We start from the raw sequence: 27,167 nt of genomic DNA, 5'->3' as shown, positions 1-27,167 counted from the left end.
TTAAGAGTGCTAGCTTGCATGTCAAGTGGTAAAACAGGAATAAGTAAGACACTCATGTGAAAGGCAAAGTTTTGATGGCCTTAAATTACTTTAAAGTGTTCGCCATTACTGTCAATTTTACCCAGAAGCAGGTCATCTTTTATTCAAAAGAAACATATAAAAATCTATTTCAGGGCCTTGGTCTGGATGGTGAACTGGAATCCAACTACAAAAGAGATTCATCGCCCATCTGAAGTTCTGCAGGGAATGCGTTCTTACCTCTCATGTCTGCAGTCCATTGGACACTTGATAAACATAGATGTGACCCGGACAATACGTAGTACTTTATTGCAGCAAACACAACCAAATGATGCTGGTGGGGAACAAACCATGACATCACTATACACCAACTGGTAAGGAATATTGGGGGGGTATTTTGAATTTGGTGCCCACATTCACTTTCACTCACTCTCTCACACTGTCACTCACACTCTCATTCACTCTCTCACACTCTCTAAATGTTTCCCTACTTTCTTTGCCAACGACTTCTGCTTCTGCTTCTGCTTCTGCCGACCACTTCTTCATCTTCTCGTTTCTGTTTGCTATTGTATCTTCAATCCGTAATCTGGTATCTTATTTCTTCATCCACATCTCTGTGGACATAACCTGTCAGCTTCCACCAAAATGGCAGCACCGAGGTGACGTCCTCCCCAATTTAAAAGGATGTTCCCGAAAGTGCTGACTGAGGGCAATACAGCGAGACTTTCGGTAATGTCCTCTCCCGATCCTCCAGTCTTAACACACTTTAACATCTGCAAACCACTTACTATAGTTGATTTTTTATTAAGTAAATTATAAATTCTGAATGGTATTAATGTTTAGGTACTTGGAATGTCTCCTTCGCCAAGCAAGCACTGGGTTAATTGTGTATTCACCAACAATGAAATCCTTTGTGGACCTGCCTAGAGAAATGACGGGAGAACAAGGACTCAATGCTGAGGAATATTCAGATTTTTCAGGTGTGGTTGAGATCTTAATGAAAGAGGCATCTTTTTCTTTTAGGCTGTCTCAGGGACCTGATATACCCTTTACAAGTTATGAGGTGAACTTAAATAAAATAGGCAGCAAGGACCATCAGGTCCTTAATGTTGACAGGTTATGTTTTTTTTCCTTTGCATTGACTCTTGACTCTTAGCCTGTACATATAGACATACTTAGGGTTGGCATGGCCTGTATTTTAACGGCAACGCCGGAAATCAATGCTACTGAAGTCAGTGCTGGCATCAGTGAAATACTGGCAATGCAAAAGCTGGTACTTTTTTGTGCAGTGTGGACTCTCACACATTTTCTGGGATGGTTGCCAAGATAGTCTGGAAGGCTTAAACAAGCTGTGATAAGCATTTTTGGCAACATTCCCAGAAAATGTGGTTAACGTGGGTCAAAGTGGGTCCAATAAATGTAACAGGTGCTGCTTATTAAATATTAACAAATTCAAATACTTTTTTACATTAAATAAAAGTACAAATCTCTGGGGTTTTGTGGACCTAAAACTTCGTCTGCTGGGAGGTGGTTTTACATATCCATCTCCCCTCAGTAAAGTAAGTCATCCTTACATTAAGTAGAATGTAAAAATCTCAGGAAGCATAATTAATATGCAAATGACAACTTACGATTTCCGTGCCTGTAAGAATTTACCTCTACAGACAAGCAAGTGCCATATTATAATTTAGGGCAGCTTATATTGCAGGCACTGAGTACACTACACTCCCTTCCCTTCCATTGGTTGTTTTTCTTTGCAGCAGGACACTATCTTACATACTGACCCCTGCACCCCTCTCCTTACTCCCTTCTCCCACTTCTCATGTCAGCATGGTCTCTGCTTCTGCAAAGAGAGATCAGAGGAGACGAGAAAATGGCTGGAGAAGTTAAGCGAGCAGGTGGGAGTCAGATACAAGACAGGGGGCACAGAGAGAAGCATATTTTGGACAATGATTTTCATTTAAAAAAAAATAAAAAAATCCCATTTCCCAGAGCTTAGGAAACAGATTTTTGCATGAAAACAAATGAGCATAAAACCAACCAAAACTTAGGTCAAAATGACTTTGAGCCCTGTGCACAAGTCTAATATACGCCTGGGTTTGTAATCTTATCAGTTCCATACTGTTTCTGAATGGCAGAAATAAAATGTGGTTACTTAACCATCACTGGTAGAGGCGTTGCTAGTCTCCCGCAATGCCTCTATGATGTCTGTGCCCCCAAACAGCTTGTCTGCTCCATATTTGCATTGAAAGGGCTTGTCTGAGCCATCTTTGCCACCAAAAAAGAGATGAATATGGCTGCTGGCACTGAGTGTGGGGGAGTCATCTGAGCACCGGGGAGCAGCAAACTGGCCGAATATGCATATTTGGATGGCGCACTGTGCACTGTGTTCTGCCTCCATCCCCAGAAGTGTCAGTGTCACAGGCAGTCAGACAGTGCTCCGGTCTTCCACGTAAACCTTCACTATTTCTAGCAAATTGCATTAAGGCTCCACCCTTTGTGACCCCGCCCATTTGCAACCCCACCCTCACCGACCTACAACTATGGCCGGTATTTTTTTGAGGAAAAGTTGGCAACCCTACACTGTATACATATATATTTACCTAATGCTTTAGATCCTTAGTTGTCTCATCGTTTTGTTTATGTGGCTGGTAGCTAAATAAATATGTATATGAGGTTAAGAGAAATGAGTAGTAGGTATTTTGGACCATCTGCATTGCTAACTCTCGTGCATCTATAGAGAAATGGAACACATTATTCTTGATGATAACAAAATATCATGAGTCACTTACCCACCCCCTCTCATGACAGAGACAGCATTGAGCTCCTAGGCAGGATGCTGCAGTATGTGAATATGTGTAACATCCCCTCTGAGCATGTTGCCATAGCAATCACTTCCATCTTCACTGAGTTTTAATTCTTCTTATTATACTCTTACATACGATGCTAGGAGAGCAGCATTTTTGCTGATCTACTGTAGTTCAGTTATATTTCGAGGATCATTTAATATAGATAACTACTACCTACTGACAATGGCAATGTATCGGTCTTGTAATTTGAAAACCTACAGCCAAAAATGCAAAACAGTGTAGGATTAGTGCTTTGTAGCAACACTGTTAATTGGTTTGGGAGAACTCCTTTTATTTCCTAAATACAGCTGCAATATCTAAGCAGGCACCTTAAAAACAAAAGTAAACCTCCATCTATTCACCTCCACTTGCAATGCTGCATTTTGACTTAGTGACAAACAAGGGTGGTCCAAAATTGTTCCCTTCCAATGTGGACAATGCAGCATGTAGAGGTGGCTCATGAGCAAGGTCATGTAGCATGATGTTATATGATCTTTTGTTAAAAGCAAGGCTGAAAATAGAAATAGAGGGTATGGGAAGGAGGGAGTATATACTTCAGAGTTAGACTGTATGTGTAAGTGTGTATGTGTAAGTGTGTTATCGTGGGTGTATATGTGTAAGGTGTTTGTTAACCTGAATGCGTTTGTGTAAGTCTGTGAGAGGGAGCATGAGTGTGTGTGAGTGTTAGCATAAGTGTGTCTTTTTTTTTTTTTAAATCAATTTTTATTGTCCTCTGTGGAGCAAGAACAGAGCATGCACATAAACACTATCAAGAGTCAAATGAAAATCGCATCATTTAAGCAGAGCAACACATTGTACAAAAATACAGCCATGTAAATGATAAATCAGTACAATGTAGCGAATACAGAGGCAACGAATGACATGACTGTTGCAAAGAACATAGCAATTTGTACAGGTAGTGCTGAGTATCAAGCTGCACAGGAGGGTTTTTGTGTTAGGTAGGAAAGATAAATCAAAGAAAGAAGTAAAGAAGAAGAATCTGAAAGCAGGGAGAGAAGAGGAGGGGGGTAGGAGATGGCGACCGTCGATGAAAGTACAGCTTGGAGACTATGAGGTTCCATATAGCGGTCTGAATTTCGGCTTCGAAAGGCGGAGACCCCTTCCATCTCCGCACAGATGGGGTGAACGAGTTTGTGGTTATGGGCAGAGAGCCTTGGCTGCGGCGTCCATCACTAACAGAGCCACCTCCGCGAATTGTAAGGCCCAGAGCTTGGGAGAGCTTGTGGAAGGAGTTCTTCCAAACCGGCTGGATTAGGGTGCAACTCCACCATGCATGTAGGTAAATACCGGGCAGCTCACACCCCCTTAAGCATGACGAATGGGTCGATTGAAAAATATGGGATAAACGAGTCGGAGAGAGGTACCAGCGTGCTATGACTTTGTAAAGCCGTTCTTTCACAACTGTGCATACGGTAAGTTTATGTGTGTAGAGTGCCGCCTTCTCCCATACCTCAGTTGGAAATTCACTATTCAGGTCCGAATGCCAACGACGTCTGTACGGAGGTGGGACGTTGTATTGACGCGCTAGAAAGTGATCGTAGTAGGTAGAGATAGCATGTTTCAGGCGCTTCTGCGTGAGAAAGCGTTTCTCGAACAGAGTCGCTTCGTCTATTGGGTGTCTCGACAGCAATGAAAGCAAAAAGTGCCTCATCTGGAGGTACTGAAACATTTCCGTAGAAGGGATATTCCGCGTCTCCCGTAGTGACCGGAATGAAATGACTGTATTCCGATTAATCATCTGGCCCAAGTACACGAGATCTCTCTCCAGCCACCACTGGAAGCACCTCGGTGCCAATCCCACTGGGAACGCCGGGTTATAGAACACGGGAGTCAAGGGGGATGTAGCCCCGGCTAGGTTCAGAGCAGAACGGCATGACTTCCAAATGGAGATGGAGGCCTTCATCGACGATAAAGGAGTGACGAGAGGTAGCACTGAGACGTCCGTCCAAACAAGGTGGTGAAGTTGACGGTGTGGTACAAAGGACCATTCAATGTCTACCCATGGAAGGGTACCTTCCGGGAGGGACCAAGATTCCAACTGCGACACTCTAGCCGTCAGATAGTAGAGGTAGAGGTTTGGCACATTAAGACCGCCTTTGCGTGTTGGCATGTATAACGTGTCTCTATTGATCCTGGCCCTTTTTAAATTCCATATAAACAGGAATATAAATGATTGAAAGGCCTCCAGGTCGGGTTCACGAATGTGAGTAGGTAAAGCTCGAAATAGATATAGCAGCTTGGGTAGAGTGTTCATTTTGATTGCGGCAATGTGCCCAAACCAAGAGATGGAGTAGTTTGACCATAATTTCCGCACGTAAGGAGCTCAGTAGCGGCGTGTAGTTTGCCTGAAACATCGTCGCAGGTGAGTTGGTGATATTGATACCTAAATAGGTGAGAGAAGAGGATTTCCAGGAAAATTTAAAGGTAGCCGCTATAGATTGTAGCTCTGGGTCTCCCAAGTTGATGTTCAAGGCTTCGCATTTGGAGTCATTGACTTTATAGCCTGAGATACTGGAGAATATTTGTAGGGTCGAATACAAATTCGGGAGCGAAATGAGAGGGTTCGTCACAGTAAGTAAGATATCATCCGCGAACAGACTAAGTTTGTATTGCTTGTCATGCACCTCCACTCCCCTCACATCTGGGTGAGATCGGGTGACCCCTGCCTGGTACCATTTAACACCTGAAAAGGTGGTGATTCGTGTCCCATAAGTGCTATTGTCACCATCGGGGAGTCATATAGTGCTCGAACACCCTTATATAAGTGTGTTTTTTAAGTTTTTGTGAGAGGGAGTATGTGTTAGCATGAGTGTGTAAGTGTTTGTGTGTTAGCAAGAATGTATATGTAAGTGTAAGTTAATGTACATGTAGGTATACATCCATATCTGATAAGAGTCTTCAATATTTTTTATAGGCAGATCTCAGGTTTAAGTGAGAGTTCTCACTGTACCCTTTTGGATGTAGACCCTATGGCTGCAATTGTTTCTCTTCAAAACACAGTGGTTTAGACTTTGTAGTCTTGGACATGAACATAACTGAAGACTCTTAGCCCCAGACCTGTTCGAAGCTGCAGTAACATACTGGAACACAGCCTCAGGCATCCGTTTCAGTCAGGGAACAACTGACACATTGGTTGACCATGAGGTCAATTCAGAGTCTTAAATCATAGCCAAATGCTTCATAATTGTAATATTATGCAAATTTTAGCACAAACTTTTAATTGCATGGTACTGACATAAGAATAAATACTTCAGCAATACTTCAAATTGGATATAAACTATCCATTGTAATTGTGAGTGTATGGTTACCTCTCTTTTTCCCATTTTGATGACAAACAACATTGCATGCTTCCATTTGTTCTGGACACTAGGCTCTATTTTGCTTACATGATAAAACTGTACCAAAAGTGGCATGAAAGTATGACCTTATATGCAGGCCCACGAGTGTGTTCATATGGTTGTTTCTATACTTAATAAGATATATTTTTTTCACTCAAGCTAAAATAATGCATTTGGGTTTTCCATGTATAATTATCCTGCAATAAATGTGTGCATTCTGAGAGAATAGGATAATTTGCTAAACAAATGTTTGTTGCTGCTTTTACTTTCCAGAGGCTTGGCTTTAATCTTTAAGCTCCACCAGCAATTATAAAGACAAGCTCTTTAAAAAAGGGGATGATACTTTCACTTCCTTGAATACTTTATTCTTGCAAACTCTTGCTATTATCGACTCACTCCCTGCAGCATCCCTACTAGTACTAGCTGAAGACTTTTAATCCATTGCTGGTGTGATGATGTTCATGTCACAGAAAGGACAAATAGCCTTGTTATCTATCAGGCTAATTGATGATGTTTGTTAAGAAAAACAATCCTAGTACCAGTGCATCATTTAGACATTTCTAAGAACTTAATTTGAACAGCCACATTTTTTTTACCTGAGCCATGTAGATTAGTTTTGCTTACACATATTTCAATATTCTGGTTCACTTTGTTCAAAAACATTTCTGTACCTGGGCATTATGGTGTTCACCCTTTTTACCAAAATGATACATTTCGTTACCAGAGGCCTCCCAGGGCATTGGCATCTTAGTGGTAAGGGTGATATTGAAATGGTAAATTATAATGGATAAAGAAATCAAGAAAAAAGTAAACAATATAACTGTGTGATCAGCAATCTTCTGCTTTTTGACTTCACGTTTTATCTTTGTAGAGATGAAAGCTTTGGCAGAGTTGATTGGGCCGTATGGGATAAAGTTTCTGAGTGAGAACCTCATGTGGCACGTAACCTCACAAGTCGTCGAGGTGAAGGTAATGTACGCACCATTGCATTACTTAAGCTTTCTGTGAAATGAAAATACATTTTTGGGGTGCTCTGAATCATTGCTACACCAGAGTAGCCAACATGAAGAGAGACTAAAAAAGTTAAAATTATATACACTGGAAAAACGGCGTCTCAGAGGGGATATGATAACATTATATAAATATAAGCAGGGCCAATATAAAGAGCTATAAAGAGACGACAAAGGAAGGGACGTGAGGACAATAAAGGTATGGAATTACCTTCCAAGGGAGGTGGTGTTATCAAATACACTAGATGCTTTCAAAAGGGGCCTCGATATTTTCTTAGAAAGGCACGATATACAGGGATATAATTAGAATTAATATTTTAGAGCTTCTCGATCCAAGGAGAAGTCTGATTGCCTCTTGGAGTCAAGAAGGATTTTTTCCCCTGATGGCAGAATTTGAAGTAGCTTAATTAGGGTTTTTTTTGCCTTCTTTTGAATCAAGAATAGGAAGGTTAGGTAGAAGGGTTGAACTTGATGGACTTAGGTCTTTTTTCAACCTTATGAATTATGTAACATTTGAAAAGCATTTCCAGGTACACTTTGCAGCACAGCTATTAATTACTGTACATACTGTACCCATTCTGCTCAACCCCCATCATTGGCATACATTAGCTCCACCACAAAGTTCCCACAAACACTACTGTATATCCTTGGTTTGCTGTAGATACATCCACAGGTGAATTTTTTTGTAAATATGTTTTATTGATTTTTTTCTTTTTTGGCAAACAAGAAAACAAAGAGCGACAGGGGAAGGGAACAGGGGAGGGGGGTACAATGCATATCACGCCACAAAGTACAGGCAGACAAAAATCCCAGCGCAGTGGGCGGATACAGTAGCATAGAGATCACATACAGAGCCCAGGCAGGTGAATTTTATGGCCTTTAGGTGGGTCAGGGAATCAGTATAAGTACAAATATAGTAAGTTCTTGTGTAGATAGAAAGTCAGAGAGCTGTGTCTACACCATAGAAAAGACATTAGCTCACAAAAAATTTATATTTATATAATATATATATATAAAAGTAAAATGAACAATTATTAAGGCCCACAAATTGCAATTAGCATTGTTGCTTTGGACATGATGCATTTAGTGCCAATAAACTTCTACTGAGATTGACCTCTTGAATACCCGAAGAAGGAAGCAAGACGTATGAACACTGATTCCCCACACACACACTCATTCTAACACTCCACACAGTCTAGCATTATACAATAACACACATGCACTCAATGTAGCACTGACTCTCCCCTCACACACACTATATGCTGACACACACAGGCTAACACTGTACACTGACACAGTCAGTGTCTTTCTTTTGAATTTAGAGTTTACTTCTGTTTGTATGACCTGCACTAAGGGGTTTAACCACCAAATTATGGGTTTGCAGCTAAGACCACATATATTAGTTTGGAGTCGCAGCAGGGCCCTCGCTGTACTGAGTGACAGGAGTCCGGGTGCGCTGTATCAGGAGAGCTGTGTGAGGGAGCTGAGGGAACTGAGAACAAGCTCATGTGCTATAATAACTCTACCTAATTCCATACACTGTATATATATATACAACATTATAGTGGATCTGACATCTTTATGATTCCAAACTTTATGAAACCTGTAGAATGATGTTTACAAATTAAAATAGACAATGTATGTGTATCAAAAATCCATGCATTCTGTATGCCATGAGAAGTTCTCATACTTATTACTGGTCCAATATTTAAAATGGATGACATCCCAATTTTTTGTTTTACAATTACAAATGTTTATTTGTTATACTGAAATATTCAGCGAATAGAAGTGTTTTGTTCTTTCAGTTGCTCATCTTCATAAACATCTGATATATTGGTTTGGTGTGAAAATAGTAAATAAAAATATATATATATATATATATATATATATATATATATATATATATATAAGACTTTTAAACAATTACTGTATTTGATATAATATTTGTTATTATCTGCCCAGTTTACTTAGGATTGTGACTGATGTTTTATTCTTGTCCTAGAAACTGGTGATGGAAAATATGGATGTTTTGGTTCAAATCCGATCCAACTTCAATAACATGGATCTCATGCCATCTCTCCTCGCCAAGCTGACATGTAAGCATAAGAGAGGCTCATTCAACAATCATCATACGTTACAGAACTATATGGGCTTCAGAATGTTAAAGGGTTTTAGCTTTTGATCCTCATCAACAGAGACCTTAACACAGACCCCTTACATCTCTGCTCTTATCTCCAAATAATTTCCTAACTGCCTGCTTCACTCTTGCCAGTTTGATATCAAATGAGAAGAGTGAGGCAGGCAGAAAGTACTTGGAGATATAAGAGCAGATATAAAGGGGGGGATCTGTGTTAAGTTTTGTCATATTACTGGTCTGGATAAAGTACATTTGCTTAATGTTTTGTCCCATGTTGGCATTCACAATACTTCTTTATTTAGCTGCAGATAATCTGTTGAAGAGGATGACTATTATTGGGGTAATCTTATCTTTCCGTTCTTTGGTCCAGGAAGGTCTCAGAGAGGTGAGAACAAAGCATATATATGTTTGTAACTAGTCATTGCGGGAAGCTTCTTAAACACAATACACCTGATCAACAAAGAAAAAGGTTCTGTTAAAGCTGCTGTCCCACCTACTATGCTGAATTCAATGTGTGTAACTAATGCATTAGAAATATATATTTTTTTACTGCATAATGCCCATACTCCTCTCAGAAATACATCTTTAATTTCCCTCATAAATATTTTTAAGGGGAATGCCTCTCATATTTCACAAATGCAGTTACCATAGAAACAGGAAATGTTTCTTAAAGCGTTTGTGTTATTTTCATGCGATAAAACCTGCAGCAGAAAGAATAATATTTGGCAGAGTCAACTATGGTTTATTTGCTTTGCTAAAGCATGTAGTTAAGTGCTGTCCAAGTGGAACATCACCCTTAATTCCTAAAATATAAGGTACCAGATGATGCCATTAGTTTTATGTTTCCTGCATGCACCTTAAAATCCTCTTCCAGGTTGGTTGTGCTTATTGTTGAATTGGGGCAGAATAAAGCGAAAGGTTATCCTTTACTTTACGGAGTCATAAATATCACAAGAATACATAAAAACATAACATATAGGATAGCAGAATTGTATTATCATAAATAACTTTCTGGAGGACTCTAAATATTTGGGCAGTTTTTTTTTGTAAAGCGTCATTGAATACTGGAAATATTTTGCTAGATGAGGAGTCTTCTTTGAATATCTAGGATTCTGCTGTAGTCTTTTTATTTAGTTTCCTAGAAATTCTCTGTTTCGTGAAACTTTTACTGTGTTTTATTTATCTCGGATCTACATGGCTTTCTGTGGAAATGTTATGCATGTTTTACGTGGATCAAAGATGCATCTCATCATGTTACTGTATTGTAAGATTTACCGTCGATACTTTACAATAATAATAGATAATAGCTAATAATAGAAGTTAGTCTTGCGTCTGCTGGCTAAATTCCTGGAAATATAAAACTGGTCCTGGTATTGCTCCGGAACAAGCTAGCAAATACGCAAGATAGACCCCTTAGCGACACCACACTTTCTACAGTGGCCCATGCAGAACAAACAGAACACACATTTACATTTTTAATAACAATACGTAATTGCTGGTTTCATATCCTTGTGACAAGTTTTTATTACAAAGAAGTTGAATCTTCTTTCTGAAACTAAACATTCAAGCAGAAACTGCTGTTCGGGGTGATTCTTCAATCACAAATGCTACAGCGAACCCCCAGTGTATTATACTTCCAGTACATTAAAGACAGAAACATTGCTGCTGATTTCATTCGTAGCTTGCACGAACCTACATGAAAACAAAAGTGCTCTTCAGGAGTGACATCTGGATCCCAAATGATATGCCAAACTTCCCAGTGTAATGTTTTTTTTTTGTTGTTTTTTTTTACAAAAAACTCAAAAGAAAGTATTTTTTGCTTTTTTTCCTCAGATATCTCTAGATTGTAAGCTCCTTTGAACAAGGCCCTCCTCACCTGTTGTTTCTGTAAATCAAATTGTTATGCTATATACTACTTGTTATGTCCTGCCTACCCACTGTGCAGCGCTACAGCGTATGATGGCGCTATATAAAACAATCAATAATAATATCAGCTTCTGCTCTAGTGATACATATATTGTACTTGCTTCAGCAAAAAATGGAGTGGAATCAACCAATATTTAAATGCAGTTGTTGTGCATGAATGTGTACAGCAAGCATTTATATGGTGAGAATTGATAAAAGCATTGTTGATGCTTGTAGCCAAGTCAAGCCTGAGATGTTTACCTTACCAGTGTACCTGATTGTAGTATTTAGCTCACATTTAATTGCTCTCATGTGGTTTACTGTTAATTTCTGTTTTTTTAATGTATTCTGTTATATCAGGTATTCAGTAATCATTGCCCTTATATGATGGGATCCATCGAATTCCTGAAGGATTTGGTTACTCCTGACATCGATATCCAGGTATGTGTACACTTATATAATGTGTAATATTATACATTTTTTTCTTGCTAAAGCCTATATTTAAATGCCTGTTGGAAAAGCAATGCACCTAAAACATTGGTAGGCACAAAAATAGAAGAAAAAATGGGAAAAAATATGGTAATAGTGCTACTCCTATTCCTGATTTCCTGTCGTTTTGGTAATTGTCCCATCATTTACTGTCTTCCAGTCCTGTCTCATTAAGACGAAAGGCATGGTTTTATGGATGAGACCTTTTTTAAATTTTTTATATATATAGATACACTCATAGAAGACACTTTTTTGGATGCCCTAGATTCAGGAAGCTTATCTAGAAATCCCTGCGGTTTTTGAGACGGCACTCTTTATATGAAGAGAAATTAGCCAATGAATAATGACGTTCAAAATGATATCTGGTGGGTAACGAATAATTGGGAACCGAAGGAGACGGCATGTGCCATGCATCAGTTTCTGTTTATTTTTTTGGAATGTCAGTAGGTTAAGTAATATAGTCGTAATGTGGAACGTTGCTCATTCGTAATGAAACAGACCCATATAGCTAAATCATTTCAGTATTGCATCTCTCGTTCTAAAATTGTATCCACTGTTTGAAGTCATAGATGATAAATGCCTGTAGAATTATCAATGTGAAAATATGAACAGGTTCTTAAAATATGGGTTACAAAACGGTTGTGTTATTTTGCTACAATTTAGAAATGCATGCCCCTGGGCTGATAAGATTATGTGTGTGGGGTTACCTGAAATACTACAGTTTATGCACAAACATATTACCCCATGGAGTGGCAGTTGTGGCATTGTAGATATAGCCTCATTGAACATTTAAATTATTTGTTATATAGTTGTATCTGTTGTGTGTAATCTGTGTTTGTAGACTAGCAAGGATATTTTAAGGAACTTCCAAGGGTCCCTGGAAGCAGCCTGATTAACACAGCTACATGGAGGATTCTAATAATGAATGGTTTCACCATAACCTTAGTTGACCAAAGTTAACCCCCGAGGTTCATAATTTCATAAAAGGTCTTGACGACCTGATATTCAGTTATTTTTACAGCTTGTGTGGCACCTAGTGGTTGGGTGACTACTCTTTAAATCATCATGCAATGCTCAAAAGGCAAGTTATACTCAGAATGCAACTTGTGCTTACCTGATAAAATGCCACTGAGTTGCAAGAGTTTAATAGCTCACTGCTTTTAAACATTGCTATTTGCACTCACCATGACAATACACACAACTTTACCAAAACCCCTCTTAACCAGAAGGCAGCTGGCATATAAACCCCTTTCCTCCCTACTTCACATGTGTTGGTGAAGTAATTAACCAGCGTAGGGCGAGTACTCCCCCTCTTCATCAACCTTATGTACATTGGCCATGTCCCCATGGCTGTGGAATGGAGGTCTAGTTGATGTCAAAGTGGTTTGCCTCACTTCTCCTATAAAAAAAAAACAAAACATCATTTTTACTACCAAAATGAATCCTCTGATGTAATAAAATGTTCATAACCTGAAGGGCAATTTAGAACTACATGTTTGCATGATTATATGTCTTGAAATACTGGTATGGAAGACTTGTGTCTTGTCTGTTGAGGATTGGCCTTTGATCTGTGTCTAAACAGATTCACATTCATATAAGGTCAGCTTCTATTTTACATTTTATAAGATGTCGACTGGATAACTATATAGCATCTCAAGATGTCAAGATCTGTGTACTATGTCTACTTGTTCTGAGTTGTATTCAGTAATTGGCTCAGATCTTTTTTTCCTATGTTGTAATAGTAAATTTAAATTACTAATTAATATCGCATTACTTTTTTCATGCTGACTGAGAAGTGCCATTTGACAAACGCGTCAAGTTATTTTAGGTAATGCTGTTAAAAACAAAATCGGTATAAATGACTTGGTCAGACGCAATCCATTTATTGCAACTAACACACTTTGGCCACTAGAGGGAGCCGCACTCATAGACTTTTTTTCATACACTGTTAGTCTAAGTATGCTGGAACTTCAGCCCACTTAGGTCCTTATTCATCAAGCCCAATTAAGATCATTAATGTAATGTAAAACAAGAACCATCATTATGTGGTTTCCGTATTCACTTATGTAATTATACGGTAAAATAACAGCTATAATTGAGCCTATTTTATATGCTTAACATCATGTTACTTCGGAAGAATACTGCATTATTTTCAAATAACATTTTATTATGTCGATATAAATGATGGCTGGATTTTCCTCTGATCACATCTGATGTTGCATAATTACATCCAATCACATGCTAGACCAAGTGTTTGAGAATTAGGGCAAGCTGCAAATTAACATGCTAAGTATGTCTGAGAGTCAGCCTATTTAGCTGGTCAGGGTGTGAATAAATATTTATGCTTTTAATAATACTATGTTATTGTTACCGAGACGTTATCGAATAATAAATCAGTGATTTACATGTCGGCATTCTAAAAACGTGCTTTTTAATTCAATATATATTTTTTTCTTGTATGGATGGCATGAGTGAGGAATAAAATGGTGATGTATAAGTCTCTATTGCTGGCGCCACTATACCTCCATGAAATCAAAACCAGATGACCATTTGAAACTAATTGTTTTGTTTTTCCAGATACTTGACTTGAAATAACATAGCATATAAATCTTTAGAAGTCCCACTCCTTTCACATGTAGATCTTAGAATTTGAGATTTACATTTAATTTCCAATCAGACACTATCAATTAGAGGACATTAGAGGTAGTAGAACCAGTGCCTGCACCCTGTCTACAACAACGTTTAGGAAACGCGCTGCAACCAACTGTTTACGTCCTTGGGATAGTCCTGTGGGTTTCAGAATAAGACAAAACTGTAAGACAATGGAATAAACAATCTAATTAGCTACGCATTTGTTTCCAGGAAAGAGGTTATCCACATATACCCCTAAAGAGGGTGTACATGAGAGCACTACAGACTGATCGCACAGTACTTTTGTCCAACAAGTTTGATCGGGTTGCTCCTAATATTATCAGATGCATCGGGACCCACGATTCTGCATGGTCTGATATTTTAAAACCTACCGACCCATACTTTAGCTTGATCCATACATATCCAAGGTACTAATACCATACCTTGCTATTACTACCAGGGGGTCCAAGAATCTGAAGGACATGCTTGTGCATTGTTGTAAACCAACTCCTGGCAGGGTATCATTGATGTGTCTAGGTAATGGACCAGAAGGTAGGGATCAATGTGGAAGATGTAAATCACCCCGATACAAAACGCCAACTCACAAACTTAGAGATGCCTCAGGTCTGAATACATTACATTTACGCACTTTTATGAATTGCCGTAGCACAGGTGTTTTTTTATCTGATTGAGTGCTTTTGTGGCAATATATATGTGGGAAAGACCTATAGAGAATTCCAGGAAGGAGTTGTCGAACGTGTCAATTCAATCCCATATTTAACAAGAAGCACACCATCTCTCCATGAGCAGTTTGAACATAATAGCAGAGCCTTGTGTCTAAGCTTTGTCGCCATTGGAAAAGTAAAGCAATACCCCAGGAAGTTACACCAAAGAGAGTGTTTCTGGATCTATCACTTACAGACCCTCTCCCCCAAAGCGTTAAATGATGGCTTTTCTTTTTGCTCCATGTATTGACAATAGCTAAGAACTGACTATTTCCTTTTATGAAGTTCTCTAATAACACACATAAGTGATCTTTCTATACAGTATATATATATATATATATATAGAGAGAGAGAGAAAACAGGGCAGGGGAACAGACGAGAAGCCGATGGGAAAACACAGGGGAGAATCAAGGGAACTAGGAGGTTCAGCTTCTCCCAGGTTCAGCTTCTCTGTTCATGAGAATTATTTTCAATGCGGCAATGACACATTTTGAGGAAATGCAACTTCAGCCCTGCATTTCCTCTGCTTGCAGGGTCTTCTAATAAGTTGGCTATTTTTTCCTTTCTTGTCATTTTAGTGGGACGCTTGTTAGAGTGGGAGCTCATTTCCACACTAATTTCAGGCAGGGTTGTCATTTCACATCCTTGAATGGATGGTAGCTAAGCTGTGGGGGAAGATCACTGTATTGAGTAGGAAGATTTTCTGCACTGATTTCAAGAATTATTTCTGACAATGTCATCATATGCACGTTCCTTGTATGGATGGTAGCTAGGCTCATGAGGAGGCTTATCAAAACATAAGTAGTCCAAGCCGTAAAGGAGGATATTTAAAAAATATAGTTTTTCAACATAATCCTTATAATCCTCATTTAACTTTTCTGTGTCGATATTCCTTCCCATGCAAGTTGCAGTCTCAGTTATTTCCATCTCTTGTTCCCTTTCTCTATGACATCTGCCTTCACGTATCTGGTTTCAAATATCAGTTTCTTCTCCATCCATTGGTGATTTAATGAGCGGCTGGTAGTGCCTTACATGTCCTGCCAGCTGTTCTGTAGAATGTGTGAATATGTAACATCAGATAAAGACTGCTCCATTAAATTATACAGTTAAATGCACTTTCTATAAGGTTTCGACTTAATATTGGTACCCTTAGTAAATATGAGCAAAGCAAGCTGTGAAAAATTCTGTCTTTATTGTTTCTTAAAAAAAAATACACAAAAATACTCTGCTCTCATGGATATCAAACAATTCCACACACAACACCGGTTTATCCAAAATAAGAAAAAATGTTAAATGTGTGGCATTTATTTATGTGTGTCTTTGTGCTACCTCCTTTCGCAAGATAACAGCTCTGAGTCTTCTCTTATAATGCCTGATGAGGTTGGAGAATACGTGGCAAGGAATCTGAGGGATTCCTCCATAAAGAATCTCTCCAGATCTTTCAAATTATGAGGTTGACGCTGGTGGACTCTCCTTTTCAGTTCTCCCCACATGTTTTCTGGCCATGGTAGGACCTTGATTTTATGGTTAGTAACCCATTTTTGTGTTGATTTTTATGTATGTCTTGGATCGTTGTCCTGCTGAAAGATTCAACATTCACAGCCCATTTTAAGCTTTCTGACAGAGGCAGTCAGATGTTCATTTAATATCTGTTGATATTTGATAGAACTCATAATACTATGTATCCTAACAAAATGTGCCGGTCGTCTGGCAGAAAAACAGCCCCAAAACATTAAAGAGCCACCGCCATATTTAACTGTGGGCATGAGGTACTTTTCCATATGGCTACTTCTCTGTGTGTGACGAAAGCTCTATTTTGGTTTCACCTGATCATAGAACCCGATCTTTTTTGAATTGTTATCAATTTTTCCAGACCAAATACCTTTGCGGAAAAATAATATATATGGAGTATATGTGTGATATACCCAGAGTCATAACACGGGCTTTTGCCACCTGGGGAAGACTGTGGTCCCTGCTCTGACACTCTATCAACTTAGGGAAGCTGAGGGAGGTGCAGGGGCCTTCCTGCCAGGCAGCTTGTCATGTTTGCCCATGGACATTATGGACCTGCATATACCACATCATATGTGATGCATAATTAGGACATTACATGCCATTATTATAAGTGCAAAATATGTGTCATTCCCTAATTATCATCGGTACGTGTGACAAATGATGGTCTTGTTCAAGGTTACACTCAACAAAGCACCAAATCCCTCTGCCCAGTTCCTCACCCCTTTGACAGTAAAATCATTGTGTCTGTGGTGCTTGCCATCTGTGGCAATGCAATCATGGTGTGAGCTGCCTGGTGATGCGTTCCATTTAAAAAAAAAAAAGAATTTGACGTGACTATGAGAGATCAGAGATGGCTTGTCAAGCACTAGCGTTTGTGGGAATACCAAATAGCTTGCTTTGCCTTATGCTTAGTTTCTTAGAAGAGACTTCCCTTGTCAGAGGTGAGCTAAACTTTAACCCCTAAAATGACACAGTGGTGTATAGTGTACTACACACCCTATGTGGTTAATTCATTGACAGCAATGCCTGTTTTATAAAGAGTAAGTGCATGTACAAGCCTTTTGTTACTTGCATCATATTCTACAACTATATCTTTGATGCATCTGATGGGAATTTAGAGCAGTCATATGCAGACAAAATCACAACAAGAAAAAGGAATGGGGCCAAATAAGAGGTCTGCTTGGTGAAGTTGCAGTACAAGCGCGACTGCATGTAAACAATTAGTGAAAGGTGAATAATCCATGTCACATGGAAGCTGTCCCTAGCACACATAAAAATACATATAAGTATATCCCTAAGGTGCTAACAATGCTATTAAACCTTAGAAAGCCTGAAGCAATCTGCTACTTATCCTTCTGGCACCCAGTAGGGTTAGATGTTTTATTGTACATGCTTCTTGAGAGCACCGCATCACAAGACTTTAAATACATTAATGGAAATATATGTGGACCATCTCTAGTCCCCCAGGCAGCATAAAGAGTTTGCCTGATAAAAATAAACAGAACAGATGGACCAAGCATAAAAAGGAATAAACTCAGTTTGGGCCCGAGTCAATGAAAAACAGATTTGTTTGAATAATAGCATAAAATAAATTGTATCTTAACATAATGCTTAAAAAAGCCTAAATATATGAAGAAAATCCAAATTCCCTCCTGGAGTAAAGGTTGTTTGAGTGGCTTACCTAGAAAACTATAAATGCATACTCATCAGACCTGACATACAGTTCTGTAAAGACAAGTGGCCCCATCAGCCCCTCGCCCCCAACATACGCACTGGGTCCCCAACATACGCATATGTACACACTCATACCACTTGCACATACACATCCATGCTAACACACAAACACTTGCACAGACACATCCATGCTAACACACAAACACTTACATATCAATGCACACACACAAACCTTACACATACACATTTATGGTCACATACACTTGCACATTCATGTTAACACACTTATCCATACATTCTAATTCTAATGTCAAAATATAAGAAATATTTTTCACTGAATGATGAATGGTTAATACAAAAAGGCATGTCACTGATAGATTGTTGCCATAGAAACTGAAAATGTTTCTGTGTGTTTAAACCTTTAGATGATAGAATAGAATTATAAATGTTCTATGGTTTGTTTGTTTAGCGTATTAGATGGTGCAATTAAAGCTTTGTATAAGTGGAACAGCACCTTTTTAAGAGGGTTGTGGATACAGTATATCCAGTAAAAAAACAGTAATTTGTGATGGAAAGAATATGGCGACCTTGCTGTCCTTAGAGGATAAGAAAAATCAAATTTAAAGTTTGTGTTTTCTAAATAGGAAACATTTAGCCTTACTTTATACGGTGGGATATTCCACCAAATTATTCGAATGTACGCCGTCATGACTAGTACTGTTGTTTTACCTCTAAAAACATTATATATCTCATTTATATACCAGACTGATTGAAACAGACGACCATGCAAACAAAGCACAAACCACGTCTGACATTTATACAGGAAGCTTTCCATTTTCGGCCAGAGGAATTTTGCTTACAGATTATTGGACTGAATGAACATAAATCCACATTCCTTCTGCATGATTGTGTAAATACTGTTGTGAAGCTGTGTGACAGCCTTGACATTGGGTCTTTTTCTAACACAACTATTTTCAGATCACCATATTTTCTTTTCAGGCTACAGCTTTAAACAGGGTTAAGTATCTGCTGTCCCCTTTTCTCCCCAGTCGTTTTACTACAGCTCCCTTTGCTATAAATCCGACACATACTGCCAGACAAAAGGCTATACAGTCCTGGTTTATGCATCAAACGTTCTATTTTCGCTCCTGTTTAACACAAGATCCACAGCAACATTTTTCTGTTGGTGGTAACAGCTGAAACATGAATATGCAGTGTAAACAAATGAACAGGTAATTGGACATGTACTGGCTGTTAATAGCAATAAACTCATTTTCCACTAGGCAAGAGGAAAATTGAAATTGCCCAGTGCCGCGTATTAAATTTCACCTGTTTCAGTGAATGTGATGTCATTCCAGCCCATTGCATATTAGAGCAAGAACAGCAGCGCAGTTTGAATTTTCCATCCTTTGCAGCCTGTATAAGCAATTAGATTTTTCTTGAGACCACATGGGAACACACATAGTTTGCCATTTGTTTATTGTGTTTATTAGATGTTTTATTTTAGTGCTTTTAACTTTATAAAAAAAAAAGGTCAAGAAGAATTGATGATGCCAGAAAGAAGTATCACAGTTGAGTTAATAATCTTGTTTTCCATTTTCTAGGTGACTCTTAGTATCTTTGAGTTGGCAGCCTCAGCAGGCATGCCATGTGATGTTGACCCCAGCCTGGTGGCTGCTCTATCAAACATGAAAACAGGTAACTGGGAACACTTTTTCATTGTATTCAGATCCATCCAACACTTACATGGGGTTAGGAACAACCACCCCTTTGAGTCCCCCCCATTCCGTAATTTACATATTCCATTCATCTTGTACAACGTTTCCCCATCCTGTTTTCAAAACTTCTTTCTTGCTGCTTCCCAACTTTAAGTTCACTACTGGATTTTCCAACATTGAGAGTGACATATACTGCATGACAACCAACCTGTTTACAGATGCTCATTATCATGCCTGGGCTTGCCATCTTGCAAACTGAGTAAATGCCCAGTGGTCCAGTACCATATGGCACCGGTAACTTACCTTTAGTGCTGCTCCTGCAGCTGATTTTTATTTCCCAGTCCAGCCCTAATGCTGATGATCAGCCACTTTTTAAGAAGCCCTAGGAATCATCTTAAACACACATTGTAGTGATTCCTTATGAAACATGTCTTGGCTGTTCCATATTTCCCTTTAAATATTGGTTGCCCAGCTCCAAGTCTGTTCTCAAGGCCCACAAGCCAGCTAGAGGTTTAGGATTATTGTCAACAATTTCTGTATCACAAGCTGTGACTGTCTTTGTGTCACTATATGAATGTATGAACAATATCAGGTCAGCTCAACTCCGTATAATATGGGTGAAGAATAGATAAACATAGCCTTGAAAGCTTGCAATTATACTTGAGTTAGCCAAAATGGTATAATCCAAATTCGAGAAATAATACAGCGTATACAAATAAATCACAAAAGATGTAAATCTAACATCAGTGATTCACTGAAAGCAAAGCTTAGGTATAACTTTCAGCTCTTCTGTGTGAAGACAGGAATTGCAGAGATTATGGAATGGACATGAGGAACATGATTTGTTTAGGTAACATGAACTAAACTAAACTACATTCCTTCTAGTTTTTAAACCTAAGGTACATGTAACCCTTTTCAGTACTTCTGAAAGGTTCTGGGGTTATTCGAGCATATTCTTTATTTCAGTTTTTATTATTACTGTTATTAGGGTTATTACTGGCGTTCTTGTTTGGTAGAACTGGTTACTAGTTGTAGTTAGTCGGATAAAAAGAGTGAGAGTAATTGAGTGGATATTATGTTCCCATCAAAGGTTTGTCGGCACCAAAGTTTTGGATTGTGGTAGGTCCAAGTAGAATAGGGAAAGAGACAGGTTTAGTAAGCACCTTCATCATTAGGTGTCTCAACTTAAGAAATATATAATCACTGTACATTATTTACACAGACTATAGTCAGTGTGACAATTCTCATGGAGAGATGGACACCCAGTGATAATGCTAACAGTGTTATAGCGTTGGATGTAAAGCATATGGTTAAGGTGGAAGGGTTTGTCGTAGTTTTGGTCAGCGGAGTTGATGTATTCAAAAAAGCACTTACATCTGTGAAGTCATATACTTCGGGTTATGGTGCGATACACCATATGACACAGAGTGAAGGCTGTCAGCCTGTGCTGTTGGATATATAACTTATGTGAGTGGCACTCACATACTCTCAGGGGTTGCTACAACTATTGGGCTAGCTGTGAGTGGACTGATGAATGAAAGGTTGAAGGTTGCCAAGAGAGTGAGAGATAGGTAGGGCTGATAAAGAAAGAAGAAAAGCAACATACATACGTACACAAGAACTGGATGCTGTTGCTGCTAACTAAAATGGATTACGCTTATAGGTCTTCAAACTCCGAAGCGTACTGTAGCTGTGGTTAATCTATTATATTCTATATAATACCTAAGTATGAAGGAATGCATACAAACTCCCTGAAGCAGTATTGTAAATCAGTGCTTGGTAAACCAGTGTTATTAATATGCTATATCTTAAATTAGTTTGTCGTAAAACAGCCAAATAATATGAATCATATAATTTTTATGACTTCTCATAACCATATTTTAACATTACATTATAACATTCTAAATATAGATAACGAGCTCCCACTTTTAACAATAGAGAAGCAAAAACATACTTGTTTGTTCTAAATATTCATACAATTGTTAAAATGTGTACACTGTGTATTTCAATTTGAAATGGTAGGTGCACCTTAATGTAGGATGGGATATCGATGAACCCAGCTCAGGTTAAATTGGTCACCACTTAGTTTATTGGCTCTGCAATATGTTCCAGGTCCCTACAAACTCAAATGAAAGACCTCTTTATCCAATTCTCTCTGGTCCCAGCACACAAGATCAGTGACATACCTTGCCCCGGTCTTTAATCATCTCTCATTCTTTGACAGACTGCTCATCTCTAGAGGAAGAGTACAAGGTAGCCTGTCTGCTTCAGGTGTTTCTGGCTGTTTCCTTTCCATTGTTGGCATCTGATCCCTTGTCCTTTTACAACATTGAAAATGATGGTAAGCAAGATGCTGAAATTAGTCTCTGAAGTATCTGAGTGGTATGCTATGCATTTAATAAAACAAACAAAGATGGCTGTGGGGCTTTAGGGGGCCTGACCAAAGAAACTTTACAAAGATGTAATGTTACTTTCCTGCAACATTATCTTTGGTGTCCTCCTTTCGGTACTAGTTGTTAATAGGAATGTCAGGCAGATTAACCTAGATTATAAATCATACAGCTTTATGCAACATATTCTGTAGCAATAATGTTTTCCCCTTACATTTCAGTATTAATAAAAAAATGGCATTATACCTACCAACAGTCCCGAATGTACCAGGACAGTCTAATTTATTGTGTTCTGTCCAATTGAGTCTCTCCCCTCATAAAAATACTACGTATTCACAGTGCACAGTACAATACTGCTGGTCTCTAGGTTGTAAGTACAAGAAAAAATATGGCATCCTAGTGTAGCTGACAGCTACCATGGTAATGTCATAAACAAAAGAAAGGTCAGAACAGCTGATTTACACACACACAAAATGATATATATTTTAAATATACACACTTAATACTTTACCTCACATGTAGCACATCCCCTTAAACAGTTGTGATAGTTTAGTGTTTTGTTTTAATTGAGTCAGTGAGTCTAACTGAGCCACTAAGCTATACAGTTTTTTGTGCCTAATTGATTTTTCTTTCTTTTTTTACAGGTTATAATAACAATATCCACTGCCTAGCAAAAGCCATAATTCAAGTATCGGCTGCCTTGTTCACTATTTACAGTAAGAACATAGAGACACACCTCAAGGAATTTTTGCTGGTATGATATTAATCAATTAATGAATTACTACCACTTAAGCTATAAAGTGTCTAAACCTAAGTAGACTGAACAGACCACCATGTCTAATAACATACACTAAATGACCATTACTCCAACGTGGACTTTTATGACATTGTATTCTATACACCCTTACATAGCATTGTCCAAAATGTCTTGGTATTTTGAAGGGGACTTCGTGGGAACCGTTCTCGGTTGCTTCTCTGTTCCAATATAACTGTGCCCCAGTGCACAAAGCAAGGTCCATAAAAACATAGTTGGATGAGTTTGGTGTGGTAAAACCTGACTGGATGCACATAGCCCAGACCTCAACCCCAATGAACACCTTTGGGATGAACTGGAATGGAGATTGTGAGCCAGGACTTCCCGTCCAACATCAGTGCCTGACCTCACAAATGCTCTACTGGATGAATGGGCAACAATTTCCACAGAAACAGTGCAAAATCCTGTGGAAAGCATTCCAATAAGAGTGGAAGCTGTTATAGCTGCAAAGGAGGGACCAACTATACATTAATGTCTATGTATTTAGAATGCAATATCATGAAGGTCCCTGTTGGTGTAATGGTCAGGTGTCCCAATACTTTTGTCCACATGGTATATTTCTACTTTGAATTTACAGGTGTTGGCTGTGTCTATATGTGTTTTAAAGGGACAGTTAAATGTCTCATTCAGCTCCACCAACAAAGAACGCATATTAAAGTACCGTGTTATCAAATGAAAGAGATCAAATGCGTATTGGAAATTCAATTAAGTCCCTCCATGCATTTGCATGGAAAAAAGCATGTTAAGTCAAAGAAGACACTTGGCTATCATATACATTAAAGTGCATAAGATGACTAGAGTGTCCCTTTAATGAAGTTTGGTTCTATAATTAATACATTAGTAGATGCTGGATGTATTTAATTCTCCAGTTTAATTTAGACTGTTGACTGATGCTTGTAAAAAAAGGAATCCCCCTTCACCATAACTGTAAAGGTATCTGGGAGATACTTTTCTGGTAGGACAGAACGTCCATAAACTTGGACATATCTCTGTGTCAGTTCAGAGAAGGTTCAAGTCGGGGGGGGCTGGCGGCAGTGCAGCACGCCCCTCTCCCCGCCCAATTCCCCATTAACAATAGTGTGTGTCATGCAACGTCAGTGGGCCCGCCCATTGGCATCAGTTGGACCGCCCACCAATGTCAGTGGGACCTCCTACCCACATCCCACAAAATGGTTCATTAAAAGATATACATTTACCAGAACACTTTTAGCGCCATGCCATTAGTTCCAGAACATTATTTGTTTCTAAAATATTTTTTTTTATGTTAGTACTTATTTTGTCCAAAGCGTTATGTTGTTGTAGTTTTTAATATAAGAGGGCCCATCTACATCCATGGAGTCAGAAAATGGAAAGCTCCCAGGTTTGCCAATACCTATAGCTAATTCATACTTAAGATGAGTAATAATAACCATTCTTTTTGTAACTATTATGTATACCACTCTACAAACCTTCAACACATTATGTTTCCAGCATCACAAATGATGCTCATTGTCCGTTTTGTGTGTAGTGACTCCATGGATGTAGATGGGCCCTCTTATATTAAAAACTACAACAACATAACTCTTTGGACAAAATAAATACTAACATAAAAAAATATTTTAGAAAAAAATAATGTTCTGGAACTAATGGCATGGTGCTAAAAGTGTTCTGGTAAATGTATACCTTTTAATGAACCATTTTAAGCGCCACTGTGAAAATGCATTGGAATAAATTAAATTGTTAGGCATTAGAGATTTGATGTTCTGAAGATTCTTATGTTATTTTGGTGTGAGTTGATATTTGAATTGCATTTTCTTTCTCAGGATTAGTAGTGCTAGATAAAATGAATATCCCATCTCCTTTCTGATAAATGGAGTGTGTTGGTCGCGTGACAGCTACATAGGCAGTGGCATATTCTGGCCATAGGCAAAAGGTCCAGGGCAGGTCCAGAGCGGAAGCAGCCCCTACCAAAACAGACGTAGAGGGACTTGAGTGCTCAGGCTCCCTGTAGCACCACTGTTCAATGAGTTCAAGGGAGGTCATTTATCTCCCCAACCAACCCACTAACCGAGTTGGCATGGTCTCCAAAGGTGGGGTGCTGGGATGTGACGTCATATCACATCGGCGGTGACAGCCTACATAGCAGCAGCCAGTAAACTACCAGTACCTTGAGAGTTCCCTGTTATGAGCAATTAATATGATAAAGCCAGAGCCGGCCTTAAGTGTTCTGGCGCCCTGTGCGGACTACTCCTCTGGCGCCCCCTTCTCACTACCCCCCCTGCCCCTTCAAACTACCCCCCCTCTGCCCCTTCAAACTACCCCCCCTCTGCCCCTTCAAACTACCCCCCTGCCCCTTCAGGGGCCTCACTTACCTTGTTGCCGGAGTCCTGCGGTGGGAGCGGGAGGCATCCGTCTTCTCGCTCTGCCGTGGTGCCTGCATTTCATGTTGAGCGCCAGAATAGTCCGGCACTCAACATGAGATGCTGGCACCGCGACGGAGTCACGGAGAGTGAGGGGCGCCGATCGGTTGCTGAAAACTTCACGAGCAACCGCACGGCGCCCCTGCCCGGGACTTAAATGAAAGCATCGGGGTTTTTAAAAAAAAACAACTTTATTTAACATGATTGATGTTAAATAAAGTTTTAAATAAAAAAAACCCGATGTTTTAATTTAAGTCCCGGGCAGGTGCCCCTGCTGCCATGGTGCCCTGTGCGGCCGCACAGGTCGCACACCCCTAAGGCCGGCCCTGGATAGAGCTTATGTATAAAAGGAATCCTGGTGCAAAAAAGGTCATCGATGACACCAACAGAATATTCCTGTTTCTTTTTTTGCTATGGTGATAAGACAACATTCCAAAATTAACACCAGAATATTTTTTATTTGTAACAACGCAAACATCACAACAGTAAAACAAATGGAGTTACAAAAACAGTTTTTCTTCATGTCGTATCTAGTCTGGTAAGCAGGATTTAAAATGGCAACCCGTGGTCTCATCTAGATAAGACATCAATGCTTCAAGCCAATCTTCTCAAACAATGGATGGGAAAAGTATAGATGAGATTACGTGAGGGATGTTAAATTAAAAAGCTCAACGAGTTTCAAGCCTGTGTCGACACAATTTACTAAGACATTATTGCACAAACAGGCAGACTAAATGAGCTGGAATAACATAGACCTGCAAATGAAGACACTATTACACAGCTCACATCACATACATCAAAGCGTAATCATTTTATTAAAGAAAATAAATTATCGTGGAAAAAGCTAACAATAGCCTTCATTCCAGATACGGCAGTACGCATTAACACTGAGAGGATATACACGGAATATGGAATTAAGATAAGAAGTGGCTGGTGTTGACATGATTGGTAAAAATGAATATAGACAGATGATAAGGTACATTTCAGGCTTTTTATGAAAAATTACAGTTTTCAGGCCTTCGGGAGCAAGAATGGTCCTAACGACTGTGCTAAAGCTCATGCCCTATTTGAATACATCTGTCAAAAAATCTCCGAGCTGTATAATTACCCATACCCAATATATTACATGGCATAAGCTATAAACATTTAAGATGCTGGTGGAAGAGAACTAGACTAAACAGGTACAAAGGAAGGCAGAGGAATAAAATGAAATGCATTCTCTGCTGCAGGCTCCCACATTTCATTCTTAAGAGCAAATACGTTGGCATTATTTGTATAACAAATTGTAAACTGCAATATTTTTACATTTATAGATTTAACATCTCTTTTCCATGCACTCCGTATTTACCACGGATCATCCATAGTTTGTTATACATTCACGGATGTTATTTAATATTTAAAGGGGCAGTCACATGCAACTTCAGGTGAATTGTGGCTTCTCACTGTGTCTGTCCTGCTGCCTGTACAGCCTTCGTTACTTTGACATAGTACTCACATATGAAACATGTCAGATGGCTTCAGACTGTTTCTGATT

The 27,167-nt window shown here is 39.0% G+C and overlaps 1 protein-coding gene across 1 annotated transcript in view; it reads left to right on the top strand.

Moving 5' to 3' along the window:
• Positions 1-27,167, top strand: part of NCKAP1L (NCK associated protein 1 like) — a 78,248-nt gene that overhangs the window by 34,670 nt on the left and 16,411 nt on the right. Inside the window, exons 21-29 of the mRNA XM_053455956.1 lie at positions 174-392; positions 862-998; positions 7,098-7,195; positions 9,239-9,332; positions 9,676-9,758; positions 11,639-11,719; positions 19,917-20,010; positions 22,255-22,371; positions 23,065-23,174. Coding sequence (XP_053311931.1) covers positions 174-392; positions 862-998; positions 7,098-7,195; positions 9,239-9,332; positions 9,676-9,758; positions 11,639-11,719; positions 19,917-20,010; positions 22,255-22,371; positions 23,065-23,174 — 1,033 coding nt within the window. The remainder of the gene's footprint in view (positions 1-173; positions 393-861; positions 999-7,097; positions 7,196-9,238; positions 9,333-9,675; positions 9,759-11,638; positions 11,720-19,916; positions 20,011-22,254; positions 22,372-23,064; positions 23,175-27,167) is intronic.

The sequence above is a fragment of the Spea bombifrons genome, chromosome 2 (assembly GCF_027358695.1).
Source record: "Spea bombifrons isolate aSpeBom1 chromosome 2, aSpeBom1.2.pri, whole genome shotgun sequence".
Taxonomy (NCBI): Eukaryota; Metazoa; Chordata; class Amphibia; order Anura; family Pelobatidae; genus Spea; species Spea bombifrons.
The sequence above is the reverse complement of the archived record's forward strand: the minus strand, read 5'-3'. Positions and strand labels throughout refer to the sequence as shown.